General features: G+C 35.0%; 2 protein-coding genes across 9 annotated transcripts; one reads left to right on the top strand and one right to left on the bottom strand.

The window, feature by feature from the left end:
• The first annotated feature begins 1,384 nt into the window (after positions 1-1,384).
• On the top strand, positions 1,385-9,310 carry LOC147546074 (Pentatricopeptide repeat (PPR) superfamily protein). 8 transcript variants are annotated; one of them, XM_086635193.1, is made up of 6 exons: positions 1,552-1,700; positions 2,949-3,113; positions 4,150-6,878; positions 7,019-7,132; positions 7,218-7,279; positions 8,565-9,310. In XM_086635193.1, exon 3 carries the CDS (start codon positions 4,686-4,688, stop codon positions 6,552-6,554), a length of 1,869 nt encoding a protein of 622 aa, XP_086491319.1. In that variant the 5' UTR covers positions 1,552-1,700; positions 2,949-3,113; positions 4,150-4,685; the 3' UTR covers positions 6,555-6,878; positions 7,019-7,132; positions 7,218-7,279; positions 8,565-9,310. The 8 variants fall into 8 exon arrangements, with proteins under 8 accessions (XP_086491316.1, XP_086491319.1, XP_086491318.1 ...); XM_086635192.1 differs by having other exon boundaries at positions 1,582-1,700; positions 2,951-3,113; positions 4,166-6,878; XM_086635197.1 differs by having other exon boundaries at positions 1,662-1,700; positions 2,951-3,113; positions 4,147-6,878.
• A 544-nt stretch (positions 9,311-9,854) lies between these two features.
• LOC147546073 (B3 domain-containing protein At2g36080-like) lies at positions 9,855-11,353 on the bottom strand. Its single transcript, XM_086635188.1, has 2 exons — positions 10,375-11,353; positions 9,855-10,147 (listed from the first exon to the last, which is right to left on the bottom strand). The coding sequence occupies exons 1-2, from the start codon at positions 11,207-11,209 to the stop codon at positions 10,026-10,028; spliced, it is 957 nt and encodes a 318-aa protein (XP_086491314.1). The 5' UTR covers positions 11,210-11,353; the 3' UTR covers positions 9,855-10,025.
• Positions 11,354-19,058: the final 7,705 nt, after the last annotated feature.

The following is a 19,058-nucleotide window of genomic DNA, read 5'->3' as shown; positions in this document are numbered from 1 at the left end:
CAAAGCAAAGGCCCGAACTAGCCCAGTCCGAGACAAATCGGACTGGGTAGTCCGAATGATCTCGGGCTGGGCCATTTCGAGACCATACTTTGGGCCTCGGACTAATCAGTCCGAGTGGGAGGCGCCTAAAGTGGTCGGACGGTCAACACCTTTTGAGAGGCCCCAATAGCAATTTGGGGAGGCGCCTATAGAGGCCCCCATAATTTAATTTGTAGTAGCAACAAATATGTATATTATTGAAAAAAACTGGTAGTTTTTTTTTATGAAGGGAAAAAAAAACTGGTAGTTGGTAGTTGAATTTACGTAGCTAAAAAAACAACTTAATTTTGCACACTTTTCTTATTTAAGTTTTAAAGTAGGTATCATGAGTCGACAATCACTTATATTATATAAAAATTGTTTTATGTTTCATGTGACATTTTAAAATTCCGCTTAAGATTCAATTTGGGTAAAATATCAACTACTTTGCTCTACCCACATTTACATCATTAACAATATAAAGTTATAAACTAGGATTCTTATATTACATAATCAATTTCTTGGAAAAATAAAGTAAAATAATTTAGCGCATACTGGTATTAAACTGAATTCTTAACTTACGTATAATTAAATTTGTTCGTGAAAAATCTAACAAAATTGTTCTAAAATTTGTTCATGAGACCCCCATAATTGTGGTGCAGGACAAAAAGACACTAGAGAAAATCTAAAGAGAGACATACCCACACAAAGGTCTCTAGGATGACCACAATTTCATTAACTAATTAAACCACCAAATAAATAATTCATATAAAAATACAACTCTTAATTAACTTAATTTTAAAATTAGCACTGCAAGGGAAATATATTGGCTTATTTTCTATGATTCATACAAAAGAACTCCACTATTTTACACTTCTTTTATAGCAACTATTTTCTCACTCAACTCAATTATCTCTTCATCTATGGAGGACTGTCATTGGGGGAAAGTGATTAAAAGATTAAAAAGTCATAAAACAAAAGAATAAAAAGTTTGGTACTTTCTTCTTTTGATTATATGATTATTACCCATGGGAGAGTGTCCAAGTTGTACTTTGCATGAAGTGCACTTGGAATATTCTATAAGAATTTATTTAAGGTTAGAGAGAGAAATTAGACTTAGGTAGTGTTTTCTCTTTTACCCGTTAGATTTCAAATTATTTATTTTTGTCTGTCTTGATTGAATAGATGGTTTAGATTGATAATCATATAAATCAGATTAAGAAGAAAATAAATCTAAAAATAACAAACGACAGAAAAAATGAAGAATCTCAAATATAAATATTCCGACCTAATGATAGAAGATATGGGCACCAAAAAACTTTTTGACACAGTTTAGAATAAAAACACAAGTGTTAGAGGTGTTGAAATATACAATTGTGAGTCATATCCCTATCCCTTAAAGTACCATGACATTTCAAACAAAATATCTGGGATAGAGGTGTGGTAGTATTCTTAGAGGCGCGCCTATAGCATTTCTATTCACTATCGAGCCGGGGATTTAGCCTTGGAAGATTTTGGTGGTGCTTATAAATTACTGAATATTACTAGTATTTGACATCTCTCGGAGTGCCCAATTACAGCAGCAAAGTTCATTCGATTGATCTATATTTTGGGAGCCGACATTTTTTCCGTCTTGTTCAGTTGTTCTTGGCCGATTCAAACATTTTTCCAGTTTGAAAGAGGTGAGTTATTCAGATTTAGTAATTTGTATTTAGTTGGTTGTTTTCAGAATGTCTTCCCTTTTCCCTTTGAGGGAAGTCGGTATAAAGAATGAATTTTGGGTATTCAAATATGCTCCATCCCTGTTTGATAAAATGTTTCAAAGAAAGCAAAAGTTAAAACCATTTGACAAATCCTAGTAACATGTTTTTCTATGGAGTTTTCATTACAATGTCTTGTTAGAGTTCCTAATATTTAACATTCCAATTTTCAGTAACCTTATTTTTAGACTTGTCAAAATTTTGTATTTAGATTATAATAGTGTTAACTTGAACATCACTTGCTTAATGAATGACACCGCCTTTTTTTTTTACGTCAATTAATTTTAACTAGATCACGAGTGACCATAGAAGAGATTGGGTTTCTTATTCTTTATATGATTTATGTTCCTCCCCTTTAACACTTCATGTACTTGGGAAAAAAATAAATAAATACAGCATTGTCTCTTATGAATTAGGTTTCTCATTCTGTATACGACTCTTCAAATAAGGAACAAAAATTCCACAAGTTGTACGTTGTAGCCTCTTTCAATCTATGGGGAGTCCCATTTTGTTTACCTTTTCAAAAAAGTAAAATTAAATATATGCATTGCTAATGTTTGAAATTCTTCATTTTTTTTTTTATTTTTTTGTTTGTTTTCGGAAACCATGATACCCATTTTGTCATTTTCTACCCATAACTGTGTTTACGTTCTTATTTTAGGATTTCTAGTAGAGCTGGTTAGTCTACCCATACAATCACTTTCTTGTTTCGAAGGTTCTATCCAGGACTAGGATGGTCAGAGAGAAAAATGGTATAGGAGGTAGTCTGCTGGAAAGTATATGATTATGTTCCATATGACCTAAAGGAAATGACCTTCCTTCGTCTTCTCTAGAGTCTCTTTACATAAAAAGCATAGATAAATTAACGTTGAAGGAACGCTATAACTATTTTCTGCTTGTGTTGAAGGCTTGTCGGGAATCATAACCCTACGACCATTATATACAGGTAGTTAATATTGTTTGATCTGCCACAAGACTTGCACCACTGAAAATTTAAGCAGTCATAAGATTTATTTGGACCCTCTTGTAGAATTGGTCAATATTTTGGACAATAAAAGTTAAAACGCCTTTATCAATTATACTATTGGTTTTGGGCATGTGGCATTAGTTAGGCTATGTTGGATTTTGTCGATTCTGGTGTTTAAATTTTAAGTATATTCTTTGTTTTAGAGGTAGTGAAGGAAGCATCTACACTTTACGCGACAAGCTGGGTAAGGGATTTTGGACCTCATCTTCAGCCAAACGACTGCAAGAAGTATGAACAGAGCAAAGATAAATTTGATAGAGCATAAAACACAACCAAAGATAATGAACCATCTCTGCTGGAGGATGTTGGTGCGCTTTAATTTTATTCTTTACTTAATGTTGCTTGTCTGGCCTTTTATTTCTGAAGGGCTGTAAACGAAACCAATCTTTCAACTCGGAACTTGTCTTTTCTCAGCCAGTACATGGTACGAATGTACTATACTACCATCTAGGGTGTTACTTTTAGACTTATAGTCACTCATTGACATTTGAACGTAACTTACCGACCAAATGTAGTCTATATTCTACTGGGGCATTAACATGACACAGCCAAGAACTTGGTAAAGTTTTAGAACATCGGCTAAAACTCTAAAATACTGATAACTATCAAAGATAGAGAAACCGATGTATTTGTTAGCTTAATTGAATGCCTAAAACTTGTAGAGGAACTCTTTTATATAGGATTAGGGTTGCCTAATCCTAAACAACTTCTAATTAAAGAACTTTTAAAGAAACATAATTGCAGAATCTCAGAAAAACTTAAAAGTGGCGATAAAATTGAAATAATTATAAAAATGCCGTTTCGAGGGCCTAAACGATGGAATTTTCTCCTAAAAGTTGTCGGTCAGTGGCGTAAGCTAGGAATCTTGATCAAAACTCTGTTTGACATCAACACTCCGAATTTTGGACGATTCTGGCATCGGCAACTTTGGTTTTGGCACTTTAACCCTCTTTCCTTTGTTCTTTGTTGCCTTAGTTTCTTCCATAAATTTTTTAGTGAAAGCCTCTACATCATAACAGAAACTGCCACACCTCTCCCTTTCTTGTTTTTTTCAAATAAGAAACTAATTGAATCCATATTACTTGAGAGGGGTTTAGTCGCGTATTACGCTAAGGTTCCTCAAAATTAGTACTGTAAGTAGTTTTAAATGTAATTTGTATTATTTGCGAACAGCAGTGGTCACTTCTCCCATATCTTTAAAAAGTTATCGAACTAATGAAACACTTTTCTTACGTAATGAAGGTTCTATTGGTTTTCAGATAGTTCTTTAAGCCTTGCTTGTAATGTATTTTAGTTTTGGCCTAAAAATGTTATTTTGGCTATATTTTATGTGACTGATAGCAGCGGTTGCTGCCAACAGGAGAATGGAGACTCTAAGGCTTGCTTTTCAGCGGTGTACGTGACAAGAGCATCTTCTTCTTGTAGGGATTCTCTAAAAGAGCTTCACCCAAGGGTATCAAGTAGGTATACAACAACTCATTGTTGGGAAGGGACAAATCTTAACTGCCAGAAGATACCCTCCATAAATCAAGTTAACTATTACTAAAAGGATCCTAAGATCCGAACATAAGGCAAACGTCTTAGACACACCTATTCCGATACTCAGTGAAGATTCGACTGATCAAGAAAAGGAGCAAGAAAGAAATATTCGGAAAAGGTCCGAACCCATAACATGCCTCATGTTGGCAACCATGGAACCTAATCTTCAAGATAGGTTCATCGAAATGGATGCCTATACCATGATACGACAACTTAGGAATTTGTTCCAAAAGAAGTCAAGAATGGAGAGGTATGAGACTTCAAGGGCAATATTGATAACTTCAAAAGCTTTGTGATTTTACATTGGCAGTTTTTTATCTAACCTTCTTATCGATCAAATAATGACAACTTCAATTAGGAAATATAAGATTCTCTCTGCTACTTTTGGGTTCCATTGCAAAGGCTTGACGTCTATTGCTATTGGTGAATCTGAGGCAATGTACTCGGGAAGAGTTCCAATGGTAAATAGGCATTATACTGAGATATTAGATTTACAGTATTTGTTGCAAAGATGTGCAAAGAACAAGGCAGTTAGAGAAGGGAAGGTTATCCATGGACGAGTGATTGAGGCTGGTATGCACTCCGAAACTCGGGTGTCAAACATCCTTATCAATATGTACTCGAAGTGTGGGCTTGTCAACTCCGCGTGCTTAGTCTTTGAGAGAATGCCTCAACGTAGTATAGTTTCATGGAACACAATTATTGGTGCATATACTCAACATGGACAGGAAGAAGAAGCCTTGAAGCTTTTTATGGAGATGCTAAGAGAAGGAACGCCACCAAGTGAATTCACTCTTTCAAGTATTCTCTGTGCTTGTGCGTCAAAATCAGCAGCCTGTGAAAGCAAGCAGTTACATGCATTTGCTTTCAAGACTGCAATTGATTCTAACGTATTTGTAGGTACTGCACTGCTTGATGTTTATTCTAAGTGCAATCTGATCAATGATGCCTATCGGTTGTTTGATAGCATGCCTGAAAAAAGTGATGTAACGTGGAGTTCAATGGTCTCGGGATGTGTACAAAACAATCTTCACGAGGAAGCTCTATCATTATTTCATAAAACTCAAACGTTGGGTTTGGAACAGACCCAGTATACGATTTCAGCCGCTCTCAGCGCATGTTCAAGTCTGGCGGCTCTGATTGAAGGGAACCAGGTTCATGTGGTGTTAATAAGAACTGGTTTTGGTGTGAATGTTTTTGTTGCGGCCTCTCTCGTAGACATGTATGCAAAATGTGGAAGCATCGAGGAAGCTTATAGTGCATTTTCAGCTGTTGAAGGAAAGAATGTTGTCCTATGGAATGCAATGTTATCAGGGTTCTCTAGACATGCTCGGTCCATGGAGGTCATGATTTTATTTGAGAAAATGCAGCAGATGGCTATAAATCCTAATGAAATAACTTATGTTTCTATTTTATCTGTGTGTAGTCATATGGGTTTGGTTGAAACAGGGAAAAGATATTTTGATCTAATGACGCGAGATTGTGAAGTGAGCCCCAATGTTCATCACTATGCTTGCATGGTTGATCTTTTAGGTCGAGCTGGGAGGATTGATGAAGCTCGCTTCTTGATTGAGAGTATGCCATTTGATGCAACTGCTTCCATGTGGGGTTCATTGTTGGGTTCTTGCAGGATCCATGGGAACCTTGAGTTGGGCGAGATCGCTGCAAAACAATTGTTTGAGATCGAACCTGGCAATGCGGGGAATCATGTCTTGCTATCAAACATCTATGCAGCAAACAAAAGGTGGGAGAAAGTTGCAGGATCAAGGAAACTTCTGAAGGATAGTGGGGTAAAGAAGGAAACGGGGAAGAGTTGGATTGAAGTTAAGAACCGAGTTCATATATTTGTTGTTGGAGATGGAAACCATCCAAGAATCGTGGAGATTTACGAAAAATTAGATACTTTAGCTGAGGAGGTGAAGAAATTGAATTACAAGATTGAGACTGAAAATGATCTTCATGATGTGGAGGAGGATCGGAAGGAAGAACTCTTGAAGCACCACAGCGAGAAGCTTGCTCTTGCTTTTGGACTCATAACGTTACCTCTTGGTGCACCTATTAGGATAAAGAAAAACCTCAGGATCTGCCGGGACTGCCACTCTTTTATTAAGATTGTATCAAGAATCTCAGGGAGGCAGATCATTGTGAGGGATACCAATAGGTTTCACCATTTTAGTGATGGATCATGTTCATGCGGTGGCTTTTGGTGATACGTGATTCTTTATTATTTCTACTATTTTCTGTTTTTTTTTCTAAAGATTCGTAATTGTGGGTCACCCGTCTCCATACTCCGCTGCTAGAACAACCTGGTTCCGTGACAGACTGTTGATAAAGGATTTTGCTTCCCATGATGATAACCAGTATCTGTATAGGATAAGAGATGGGACTCTGCCATGTTGTGTGGATTTGTTTCTGTTACGGATAAGTCCTATCTTTACCTACATATGCAGATGGGACCTCGGCTTCCGAATGTGAGACAGGCTCTTCGGGTGTTTGAGAAGCTAACTCTGAAATTTTCATTGCGAATGCCACTGGTAAGTTATCTTATAAAAAAGGTTTGTCTTTCTTCTGCTCCTTACTGTTTTTGTTTGGTTTTCCTGTTTTTTGCTACTGGAGATTAGACAGCCACTAAAGGAAAGGAATTTCTGTTCCTTTTCTCTCTTTCTGATTACAGGTAGAAGAGGGTTAAAACTTAAGTGTGGCCATTACCGAAAAAGCAAAGCCTACTTATATGGAAAAGCAAAAAAGTTGGAAGAGAATATCGCAAATGCCTTTGCCACTTTACACAGTATGTTAGGCCTGAATCCTGATTGAATCATTTTCACAGCTTAGTCGCGATTGGCCACTAACTTTGGCCAATGGCAACTGTACAGATTTTGGGATCCACCAATTTAAAGCACTCAAAGATTGGATCCATTACTGAAGAGGTCAACGGGTATCATCTCTCTCACCTTTTTGTCTCCAGATTTTTTTCTTATTGCATGATAAGTTAGATGACTGTTCAGATAAGTTATTAATTTACTATGTCCACCACCACCATCAATTTGTTTGCAACTTGTTAGTGATATGCCTGATTTCCTGTACTGCCTAGCTCTCCTGCTGTTCTCTATCCCTGTTCTTTGGTATATTCTAAGATGGGTGTCAATTCATGAGATTTGAAGTAACAGTTAGAGAGTCAGACGAACTAAATTGGTATTTTTCAAATCATTTTACAAGCAAAAAGGTTGAAGGAACGTCTAGATGTAGTCTCTCCCTCAAGCCAGTTTACCACATAACTTGACCCAACCCCCACGAAGCAGTAATAATACTTAGTCGCTTGTTGAAAATTACCCCAAACGCTTCCAATTATGGGATTCAACCCGGTGACCTTTAACCCACCAAACCACACGTAATGCTTAAATGGACCGCAAGTTAGTTTTAGGTCTATCTCTGCAAATTGCTAGTTTATGGCACCGAAGACATTTTCTCAATCACACTCAAATAGGTCTTTTCTAACTTAGTCCAGATCGTCACTGCTAGCTACTTGATATGCAAACTAATTACGATAAACATGGAATATCAACCTTATTTTTTTTGAAACCCCATTAGTTTATTCGGTGGTGCATTAATGGTAATTCAATTTTATCTACTAAATGCATATCATACTTGATGTTTTATTTGCCTGAACTTCTAATTGAAGTACTTATGGTGATCAATTGGATTATCTAGATCAATCTTACTACATTTCCATAGCTTCCTTTTTTTCGCACCGAAAACTTTCAAGCAATATTGATACGTGATTAGGGTCAGGGTCAAGGGCTGCTACTCCATAGATTAGGAGAGAAGAATATGACAAAGCGAACTACGCTTCATCCATAGTGGGAAATGCTGTTTTGTTTCGTAGCAGCGTAACTCAACACATTAAAATGGTTACCTTATTCGGTTTCCTTTCGTTTGTCGAAACAGTCTAGGCACTCAAGTCTCACCACACGAGTGGATGGGATCCATACTAACAAGGCGAAATCAATCTCTAGAAATTATGTCATGGAACTGATTTAGTCTGTATTATTATAAATGCACGGGCGAAAGCAGCTGTTAATAATTTTATTTCATGCTTACAATACTAGTGAAGCTCTTAAAACCTCAGTAAACTAATCCCCATTATTGAGGGCAGGAAACATAATCACGATTAGAGTTTCAATTTTCAGTTGGTATTAATATATACTTATTTTTCTCTACAGGTTGGTGGATTGGATGTCTTCTATCATTTTTTTTTACCCTATCATCATTGTCTCACTGAGTGCAGATGTTGCTAATGTCAAATTTTGTGGGAGAATGAAAAAGAAGAAAGAAAAAAAAGAAAGACTATCACATCCATCATTCAATCTCATCTACAAATTTTAGAGCTGGAAAAGTAAAAGAAGTTAGCTTCTCTCTCTCTCTCTCTCTCTTTATTTTTCACTCTGAAGTGGTGGTGGTGGTGGTGGTGGGGTTGAACAGGAAGCTGGTTTTTGTCAAATCTTTCGGCCATTCTTCCATCCACTACTCAATACCACAACCATTATGAAAAAGAGAGAGAGAGAGAGAGAGAGAGAGAGAGAGAGAGAGAGAGAGAGAGAGAGAGAGAGAGATGACCCCTGCCCTGGCTGGAGAATCACAACAGTAAACATGAGATCCTTTGATGCAATCATACAATAAAACTTCTATACATGTAGTTTCATGACATCATCATGCCTTTATGGCCCACCCCTCTCCTGCCTCACATTGTCCATCCCCTGACTCCCCATCTCCTCCTCCTCCTCTAATGTCTCTTCTCTCATTACTATCTTGTACTACATTTTTACCTTTTCCTTTTTAAATCTTACATCCCTTTTCTTCTTGTTTTTTCCAACATCTCCTCACTTGACTCAAATTTGTAGAGGAATTGATATCCTCATATTTGAACTATCACATCTTAATTTTGTTAAATTACATAACTTTATACTTACACATTCCGCACTATGAGATATTGAGATACAAAAATTATACTATGTACGACCCTCTAGGTCAGAATTCTTAGGTGAACAGACAGAATTTAGATATAGAACTTATTTTTCTTTCTAAATCTTGCATATCCACCTAAAGGGGTAGGTTCCCCAGCCCAGGGCCGGCCTTTTATTTCTCTTTCTAAATCATGTAGTCCCACAGTCGATTGAAATTCTATCAGCCCAAGTTGGGGCGGATGAAATAAATCTCTCTCTCTCTCTCTCTCTTGTTTTCTAGGGTGTTGTTGATTGAAACCATTAATTTGTCATTACTAAGCCACAAGAACAACCAACTTTGGCAGTTAGTAAAAAACTAAAGCTCTCCTGGCATCATACATTGTTTTAATTATGTGTTCAAATATAGTGGGCTGTTCATCCCTCACATCACCAAGTTTGATCTTAATTACTCAAACTGTGACGTTTCATAAACTTTCAAAAATCCCACTCACATCATTATCCTAAAAATCCATACTCTCCATTTGATCCAAAATAAACATCTCCACAAAATAAATAAAAACCTTACTATATATTCCCATTAATATAAAACTGATAATGCTGACAAAAATCAAATAATTCTTTTACAATTGGCTAGTTATTATTTCTAGCCCACATTGTGGTTCGAACCATTATCAACATAGAGGTTCGACCATGATGACTCTACAAATACAAACCGTCTAGCTAGTCGTCCAACTGACATTCTAGATTCACCCCAAATAACCTCAGACGCTTCGAGTTCCCTGATTTCTTCTTTGGTTTTTCAACGACTGGCTCTACTGTATAACCCGCATATTGTTGTTGTGCTGTATATAAATATCAACTGTCAGTTTCCAGAAAAAATTTCTTAATAGTTAAGACTTTTTATCCGATATATTTTCTTAATCTTTTAGGTAAAACTGAAACTCTCCAAAATATCTACTCGTAACTCGAAATTAATAATTCAAGAATTAAAATTTTTGAAATAAAAAAAATGGAGATGAAGTAGAAGATAGGGGTATTAATTGATTGATATATGATGTTGTAACAATACCTGCATGAAGACAGTCAGGTTGGTATGGAAGTGGCCCATGAGTAGTAGTATAATGTGAAGGATAAGGATGCGCATAATAGAACTCTCTACTCCACCCACCACCTCTACTACTACTACTACTATTACTAGCCACCACATTCTGACTCACAACTCTACTACTACTATCTTCCACCACCCCCACGGCGGAGCGACGCCTCCACCTAATAAACAACCTTTGAACATCATACCGGCGTCGCTCAAAAGAAACAACGTCTCCAGCATCAAGACGTTTATCTTTAACAAAACGACTCCACCCTTTTGTTAATACATAACTTTGACTACTATTCCAATACGAATAACGAAATCTCCAAAATTTTCCTGACTCGTCTTCGAAACTCAGTAATAACCCTTTATCTCCTGAGTCACCACTGAGTGGGAAGTATTTTTCGGCGTATTGTTTTGGTATAACGAGTCGATTCAGTTTACCAACGTCACTTGGTGTTAATGGCTTTTCAAACATGTATTCTTTTTCGTCATCTTCTTCTAGTACTACTTCTGTAGTGGTTATTGTTTCTTCTTCGTCTTCGTCGACGTCATTTTGGTTGTGGTAGTGTGAGTTTTGAATTTGATGATGGTAGTAGGGTTGGAAGTTGAGAGTGGTACTGGTGGGTTCAGATGAACCGACGGTGATCATGGTGGTGGGTTGGTCGTGAGAGAGGTAGAAAGGGGGGTGGAGTTGGGGAGTAGTACTAGTGAGACGACGGTTGGGTTGTTGATTATGAGGAGGAGGAGGAGGGAGTGATGGGGATGATTTATACTTGGAAGAAGGAGGCGTTTTAGGTGTTGGGTACATCATGAAATTGTGTATAACTAAATTGGAAGAGGAATGGTTTTTTTATGAAAGAGAGGGATGGATGTATAGAGATAGAGAGAGAGATGGTTGAAAGTACAAGGGTACTTTTAAGGTTTTGCGTGATGGAAATATCAATCATAATAATATTATTATTATTATTATTTATTTATTGTACTTTAATTATTATTATTATTTATTGTATTCTAATTATTATTACTTTTATCTTAGATTCTACGAGTCATTACATTTACATTACATTAATACATTATGAATTTCGTATGAAACATCGTGAATCGAATTAGCACCATAGATGGTATCATTAAGACATCTTGGACCCTAAAGTTATACAGAGACTCTTATTACCATCTTATGGGCGAAAGTATGTCTATTCTTACATTTATTTTTTATTGCCTTACATAGATGAGATAAATCTTGATAATAACCTGTTTCTATCGAGATTTCATCCGGGAATTTTAGGTTTAAGAGGAGTGTCAACCAATGCGCCAAAGAGCAGTGGACTAGTCTAATTTTTAGTAACAAGTAAATGTTGTAACTTACTGTATTGATTTTAATGTTTTCTGAATAAAAAATATAAAGTATTCATCACTACGATTAGAAAAAATTGATATTTAATCATTCGTTTCTACTCAATTTTGTATCATATAAACTTTTACTCCATTTTTGTTTGGTGAGTGTTATTAAAATCATTTTCTGAAGAATAGAAGTTAGGACATAAATTCTTCTACTTTTAACAAGTAACCGTTCAATCTACCTAATTGATTGTGCAAGTTCCGACCATTGTTAGCTAAAAGATAATTGTATATTTAATAATGGAATAAAGAACATCCATTATAAAATTAACTCGTATTCTCTTTAACCAAATCCGTGGGTGCTAATTAGAAATTAGCAAAGGTAGTAGAATATAATGGTGCAAATGTGATGTGAAAATTTGCAAAGAATTGGTGGACCCTTCATTCCAAAATTCTAAAACAAGTTTTTGTCTCCTACATAACCCTAGGCATAATAGAATGAAAATGCTTTTGTACATTTTTTCTTTTAAGTAGTAATTATGTTTTTGAGCACAGTGAGGGGTGGTATTAGAGGAATGGAAAAGTAGAGGAAGACAATGAAATAAAATAATGGAAATTAGGCCGAAGACCCATTTTATTTTATTTTTAAATTAAAAAAAACAAGTTATACTTTGTTTTTTTTTAATTCTAATAATCGTATTTTGTTTAGTTGAAAACCTAACATATTTATCCAACTTTTTTGCAAGTTGTTGCAACCCTTTTGCATGTTCTTGCAACCTTATTGTAAAGATGTTGCAAGATTCAACAAATCTCTTGCAAGCAGTTGTAAAGCTGGTGCAAACCTTTTGCAAGTAGTTGCAAAACTGATACAAAACTCTTAATTAGATTATAATCATTTGAAGAAAATGTGTGCCATTATATAATAAGGGTAGAAAAGACAATGAGAAAAACGTATGTTTCCTATTTCTGTTACCAAGTTGCACTATTTTTAATGTTAGGGACTACTTTTAAAAAATAGAAATTACACTAATAGTACATTGATAGAAAGCCCTTTTGTCTCCTAATTTGAGAATAAGAGTTAAGAAGATGGAACACTAACCGGATACAATTAATGTCTGTTAATAGATCTAGTGAGAGAAAAAGATAAGTTGAAATCATGCAGATAGATTAATATACACAGACAAAAATTTGCTGGCATGATAAGAGAGGTTCATGAATGGAATCATCTTTTAATTAAGTTTTAGTAAAGTCCTAATGACTGCATATTTTTGTCCAAAAATATAGAACATGACAGATAAAATCTATAAACTCAACTATTGTTAAGTTTGTGGCCATCCAACTCAAAACCAATTGGCAATGAGTGGAGAGGACCTTGATCTTATATTCTTGGTTACTAGAATCCCATTGTCCAATGTGGGACTATTCTCACACGCCCCCTCACGTGTAGGGTTCTTTGACCCTAACACGTGTATTTCTTCGGGCGACGTGGAGCACGTGTGGCTTTTTACCTATCACGTGTGGGCCTAACTCTGATACCATGTTAAGTTTGTGGCCATCCAACTCAAAACCAATTGGCAATGAGTGGAGAGGACCTTGATCTTATATTCTTGGTTACTAGAATCCCATTGTCCAATGTGGGACTATTCTCACAACTATCCTCATGTCATACCCCAACTAGGCTTACCTGAGTTTGGCCTACTCATCCATGAGTCCATGACCTTTAACAAAATTTGTGATCCTAATAGTAAATAATATTAAGAGATATGTGTTGCTAGTACGCTTACAAATTTACCCAAAAATCATGCTACACCAAAAATTTATATTAGCTTATATGAAAGTAAACCCATTTGCTAGTCAGACTTTAGTTGGACTTCTGAGTGATTTAGGGAGTTTTTATTTAGTCAAAATATAACATTACTAACAAAAGGTTACATATTGGTCCATCAAGAAAAAAAACAATATGTAAAAGTGAACTACAGGGGCCAAAGAACTAAAAGTCTATCACCCAGGGGCTAAAGCCTGGGAGGCAAGATTACGTGCCAGGTGGTTGGATTCCGGTCTACAGAAGACGTATGTCACCTGAAAATTGGACGCGTATCCTTTAGGATCTTCGAGATACGTTCTAACTCTCCATGGGACAGTTGGATTTTCATCTGAGTTATTTATGATTTTGTTTGAGTTATTTTCTTTATTGAGGTTTTTGGAAAGAATAAAAAAGAGACAAACGTGAGAAAGTGGACGACAAGAAAAAAGACTTTAAATTTGTGAACATCTAACTCAAAATCAACTGATAATAAGTGGAGAAGACCTAATAATTTTGGTTACTAAAGTACTTTTTTTCCTCGATCATGATAGGCCAACCGCCAAATTAGGCATGAACATGGCGTGAATCGTACCACATCATGTTTCGTCAAGAGATAGAAATTGGCTTGAATGGAACCATTGGATTTTGATTCACGCCTAATTTGTCGGTTGTGACATTTTCTTTTTCCCATTTGAGATTATTCTCACAAAAGGAGAACAACTTTGTATTGATAAACTTAAAACATAACACCTGATTTCGCTTCTATATAAATCGACGGAAAGAGATGTCTGTGCTCGGCTAGGGCTACAACTTTGTCAAACACAAGAAATAGAGGCTCAATGAGACATGAACACATGATGTGTGAGAATCCACTTAGCTATAGGCTAAAAGAAGTGATGCACACAACTACTCCGTTTGAGGCCTTATTGAATCAAGTATAAAGTTTGCATCTTTAGTCCTTGGAGAGAATGTGAATAGTCAAGTGGATTTATTTGTAATATGCTATATATGAGGGGACTATTTGATAAAAAGTTAAAAATGTTGACCTTAATTAAATCTAAATATATGGGAGTTTTATGTGCATGAATCAAGTTAATCATGACTTGATTATGAGAGAGGGTTTAGGTAGTTAAACTAAAGTGGGGAGTTGGAATGTCAAGGGATTTGTCAATTTCTGTCATGTGCATCACAGGAGACTTGGCTATTTGGAGACCAGCAACTGCAGAAATCCAGAGATACCCCCCTCTTCTATTACCTATAACCAACACATAGAGAGAGAAAAAAAGTAGTGAGAGAAATCTAGAGAGAGAGCATGATATTTGTTAGTATTGACCACCAAACTACTTAACTATAGAATTATTAGACTTGATGAGATAAGATATTTATAAAATCGGTGTGTTTGTCTCTCTATGTATCTCTCTCTTGCACACTCGTGCTTCAATCTTGTCCACTCCTCTTGAAGCTACTATTTATTAGTAGTATATTTCGCGTTTAATGCAGACATATGACACATAATACATTAATACTTAGAGCATCTCCAATGAGACACTCAATCTCTAACACTTAGAGTGTCACACATGACTTTTTGGAGTTTTTGTTAAAAAATCACTTCTAATGGAACACTTTGTTAGACACTCTATTATGAGGTGGACACATTTATTATAGAGTGTCTAGAGAGAGAAACTCTAAAATGAGAGTGTCTACTTGAGATATCTAAGTGTCACTTTAATATTTAAACCAATAGAAACCTTTTCTTTTCAACTACTTATTCATATTCAATTTAAAAGTGACATGTGTGTTAAGTAAGAGATTTTAGAGATCTCCATTGGAGACCAAATAAATTAAGAGTGTCTCTATATTGACACTAGGAAAGAGAATTATTATTTGACACTTGACAACTAGACTTTTAGAGTGTCCCGAGATGCTCTTATAGATAGATTTTTTTTTTTTATTTGTTCAGCATGTCTCGAACCCTTGACCTTCAGAATGGAAAACTATATTTCTTACCACTCCCAACCAAGAATTTTTGACCCACTAGGTAGATTCACTGACCCTTTTCTACGCAATTTGCTAGCTTAATTTTATGTTTAGTTTATACTACTCCAAGATAACTAACTACATAATAAAAAGTAGATATATAAAAGAAAAGTGAGCAACTATTAGGAAGCTTAGAGAAACTTGGCCACCCACAAAAAAAACCTCCATTTTTCCGAGTTTAGAAAACATAACAGTAAGGCAAGATTGATATCAGATTTTTTGGTCCACCAAAAAGTGGATGGTCCGGATATATAGTTGGTTGTGTACTTTTTAGTTATAATTTTGACTTATGATTACTGGATTTTGTGCTAGAAACATTGTATCTCTGATTCACCATGTTTGATTCCTAATTTTTTTTTTATTAATCACTAACTATGATATCAAACAAATATCTCCAATTATGAATTTTACTATAATTTCTTCAGATTTTGTGTTTCTAATGGATCTCAATTTTGTCTATTTTTATTCTTAAATTATAAAAAAGAAAAAATTGTTCATGAATTTGAGGAATCTGCTACCTTAGACAAGTAAGTACTCTCTGTCTCTTTCAATTATAACACTTTATTTATTTTCACTCAAATAAATGTGGGTCTATAACGAAATGGGTCGGGATGTTGATTTTGGATCCAAGTACACATATATTACTTAGACGTGAGTTTCTGTCGAAAAAACTTGACTTTTGTCTAGAATAATTAGACGAATTTAGAGTTAGACGGTTGCTATCAAACAAATGAAAGCCATGTTCGATATATGAATTCGATGAATATCCATCTTTGATATTTACTAGCTCCACCTTCTAATTCTCGGGTCCAAACCTACCCATTGGTGTTATTGGTTTATTTGAGAAAGAACAAACAAAAATCATAAAATAAATAGTGAAGACAAAATATTATGATGATGAAGACATGGAAAATGATAAGAATTCTACTTGTTAGCATATATTGGGATTAAGTAAATTTGCCAATTCCCAAGCTAAAAAACCACATGGATTGTAGGGTTTTATATTTACTTGCCAGAAATATTAAAATTGATCTCTTATCTTAAGAACAATATAATAAAACAATAATAGTATCAGACTAAAATGTCTTTAATTTAAAATATACAATCTGATTGTAAGTTTATCGTTACTTTAAAACAATAATGCAATTGGTACGTAACGAATCTCAACTGAAAACTGGTAAAATTCAACTAGACTTTCCTGATCTGAAATTGATATGTTATGCATCTCGATAATATACATTCTTTATGCATAAAAGACTTTCCTATGAGTCCCCAAAAATTTCAATAAATTTGGTACCAATTAAATACTGTTGCTTTGTGGATATTGTCACTTTGTATTATCCACTAGTAATTAATTAATTGAACATACTCGTAATTAACTATATATTATTGTGTAAATAATTCTTTAATTGAGAGAAAACCTTCTTGTTAACTAAAGTCAAATTAGCAAGTACTATTATATTAGACAAGTAAGAACAAGTTTGTTAATCTTAAGTATACCAAATTACATATTTCAACAAAAGAAAAGTAAGTATACCAAATTATATACTCCCTCCGTCCCATATTGAATGACCTAATTTCTATTTTGGGTTGTCCCATTTTAGTGTCATGTTTCTAAAAATAAAGAAAATAACTTTTCGCTCTTTCCAACAATACCCATACTTTAAATTTAATGACAACTTTATTTAAAAGTAAATTTAACTTTTTCATTGTAAATTACAAAAGTGAATGAGGTTACAATTCGAAAAACCATGTTATTTTTTAAAGTCAAACTCCAATTAATGATGTTTCCTTAAAAAGTTGGGTTTTCAAAATAGGTCATTCTTTTTGGGACTAAGGGAGTACCATTGTATTTACTCCAGCTGAATTTATCGTGGAATCTATTGATATTTTGGCTTGAAACTTGACAATTTTATGAATATCCGTAAACTAAATTAGTAACTCAATGCTAGCCAAAAGAGAACACAAATCTTGCAAAGTTATCGCACATTTATGTGTTGATATCAGTGGCGGATCCATGTAGGGTTTAGGGGGTCTATAGCCCCACCCTACCCCCCTCAAATTGTACGATTTAATGTACAACATGTAATAGAAAAATATATATATTTCGTAATAGTGTAAATAGATATAGGTTGCTCTGAATAACAGTAATTGTGATTGGCTCAATGGTAAAGTGTTGTGGTAGCATCCTAGGTGATGCGGGTTGGAGACCAAGCTCAGTCATTTTCTCTTTATTTTCTTGGAAAGAGGAAACGTGATATAGCAAATTTCGTGCATATTCAGACATAACATGAATCTTAAGTTCTTAACACAGTTTCAACAAAAAAAAAAGTTATTAACACGGAATCGGGAAGGTAAGGGTCACGGGTTCAATTCTCATAGGCCTATTTTGAGGTGGATTAATTTGAATTTTTAGGGTTTCTAAAATTGGCCGAATTTTCCAAACCGATTTTAGGATATTCTAGCTTTAGAAAGACTAGATGGAATCAGTGATCTTGCTAAAAAAATGGTGGAGACCGGAATGCATGAAGTATATAAATTAGTCTTTACTTTTGACTTTGGCATTGATGTTACCTGTGGCAACTGCTACAATTGAGAGATCATTTTCAGCAATGAACATTATTAAAAGTCAAATGCGCAATCGGATGAGTGATGAATGGTTGAGTGATAGTATGCTTGTATACATTGAAAATGATATATCTATGGAGATTGTTAATGAGATAATTATGAAGAACTTCCAAGCAATGAAAACTCGTAGAGGTCAATTATGAATGTATATATTATTAAAGTACGAAACCTGTCTAAAATATTAAGTTTTTGAATCTCTTGGTATCAATTATTTGTGATTATTAATTTTATGAATAAAATATTATTATTTGCTTAAATTTTTGTGATTGAAAATTTTAATATGGATTTTTTAGACCTCCCTCAAAGTAAATTCTAGATACGCCACTGGTTGATATTGACCGGTTAACTAACAAATGTGTCGTAAAACAATGACGCATATGGGTGAGAGAGGAAGTGTGGTGTCTCCTTATTACATATTAGGCACCCTTTTTCCAAAAATGCATTTCAAACTTGTGAGGTCTTTAAGTGTCAAGTCGGATATTATCATTAACAATCTAAAAGAATGGTCATCTCGCGAACTTATGAGACGTCATTAACACAATAGTTTTCCCTATGATGTGTCATGTGGTCTACCTTTCGTAAAACAATTCTACATCGCCAAGAGGAGAAGTGGAGTAGTGCCCCTTGTATAAGGGGGGTAGTGGTTCAGGACATTGGAGGACACTCAGAGACAAAATGTTCCAGAGACATTTCAAGACATTTCGGGACATTTGTCCGTAGACAAAATGTCTTTATGGACATTTCAAGACATTTGATTCATAGACAAAATGTCTCAGAGACATTTCAAGACATTTGGTTCATGGACAAAATGTCCTGGGGACATTTCAACATATTGAATCCATGGACAAAATGT

This window comes from Eschscholzia californica, unplaced genomic scaffold (assembly GCF_041429995.1).
Source record: "Eschscholzia californica isolate CP2 unplaced genomic scaffold, dmEscCali1.0.p SCAF_4, whole genome shotgun sequence".
NCBI classification, from domain to species: domain Eukaryota; kingdom Viridiplantae; phylum Streptophyta; class Magnoliopsida; order Ranunculales; family Papaveraceae; genus Eschscholzia; species Eschscholzia californica.
Note: the sequence above shows the minus strand (reverse complement) of the source record. Positions and strands in the feature narration are given on the sequence as shown.

What these genes read in the sequence shown, in the direction of transcription:
- LOC147546073 (XM_086635188.1), bottom strand. Translation starts at nt 11,209, where the DNA reads ATGATGTACCCAACACCTAAAACGCCTCCTTCTTCCAAGTATAAATCA. An exon ending in ACCTGACTGTCTTCATGCAG is followed by an intron (nt 10,148 to 10,374) that starts GTATTGTTACAA and finishes ATTTATATACAG; the next exon opens with CACAACAACAATATGCGGGT.
- LOC147546074 (XM_086635190.1), top strand. Translation starts at nt 4,686, where the DNA reads ATGACAACTTCAATTAGGAAATATAAGATTCTCTCTGCTACTTTTGGG.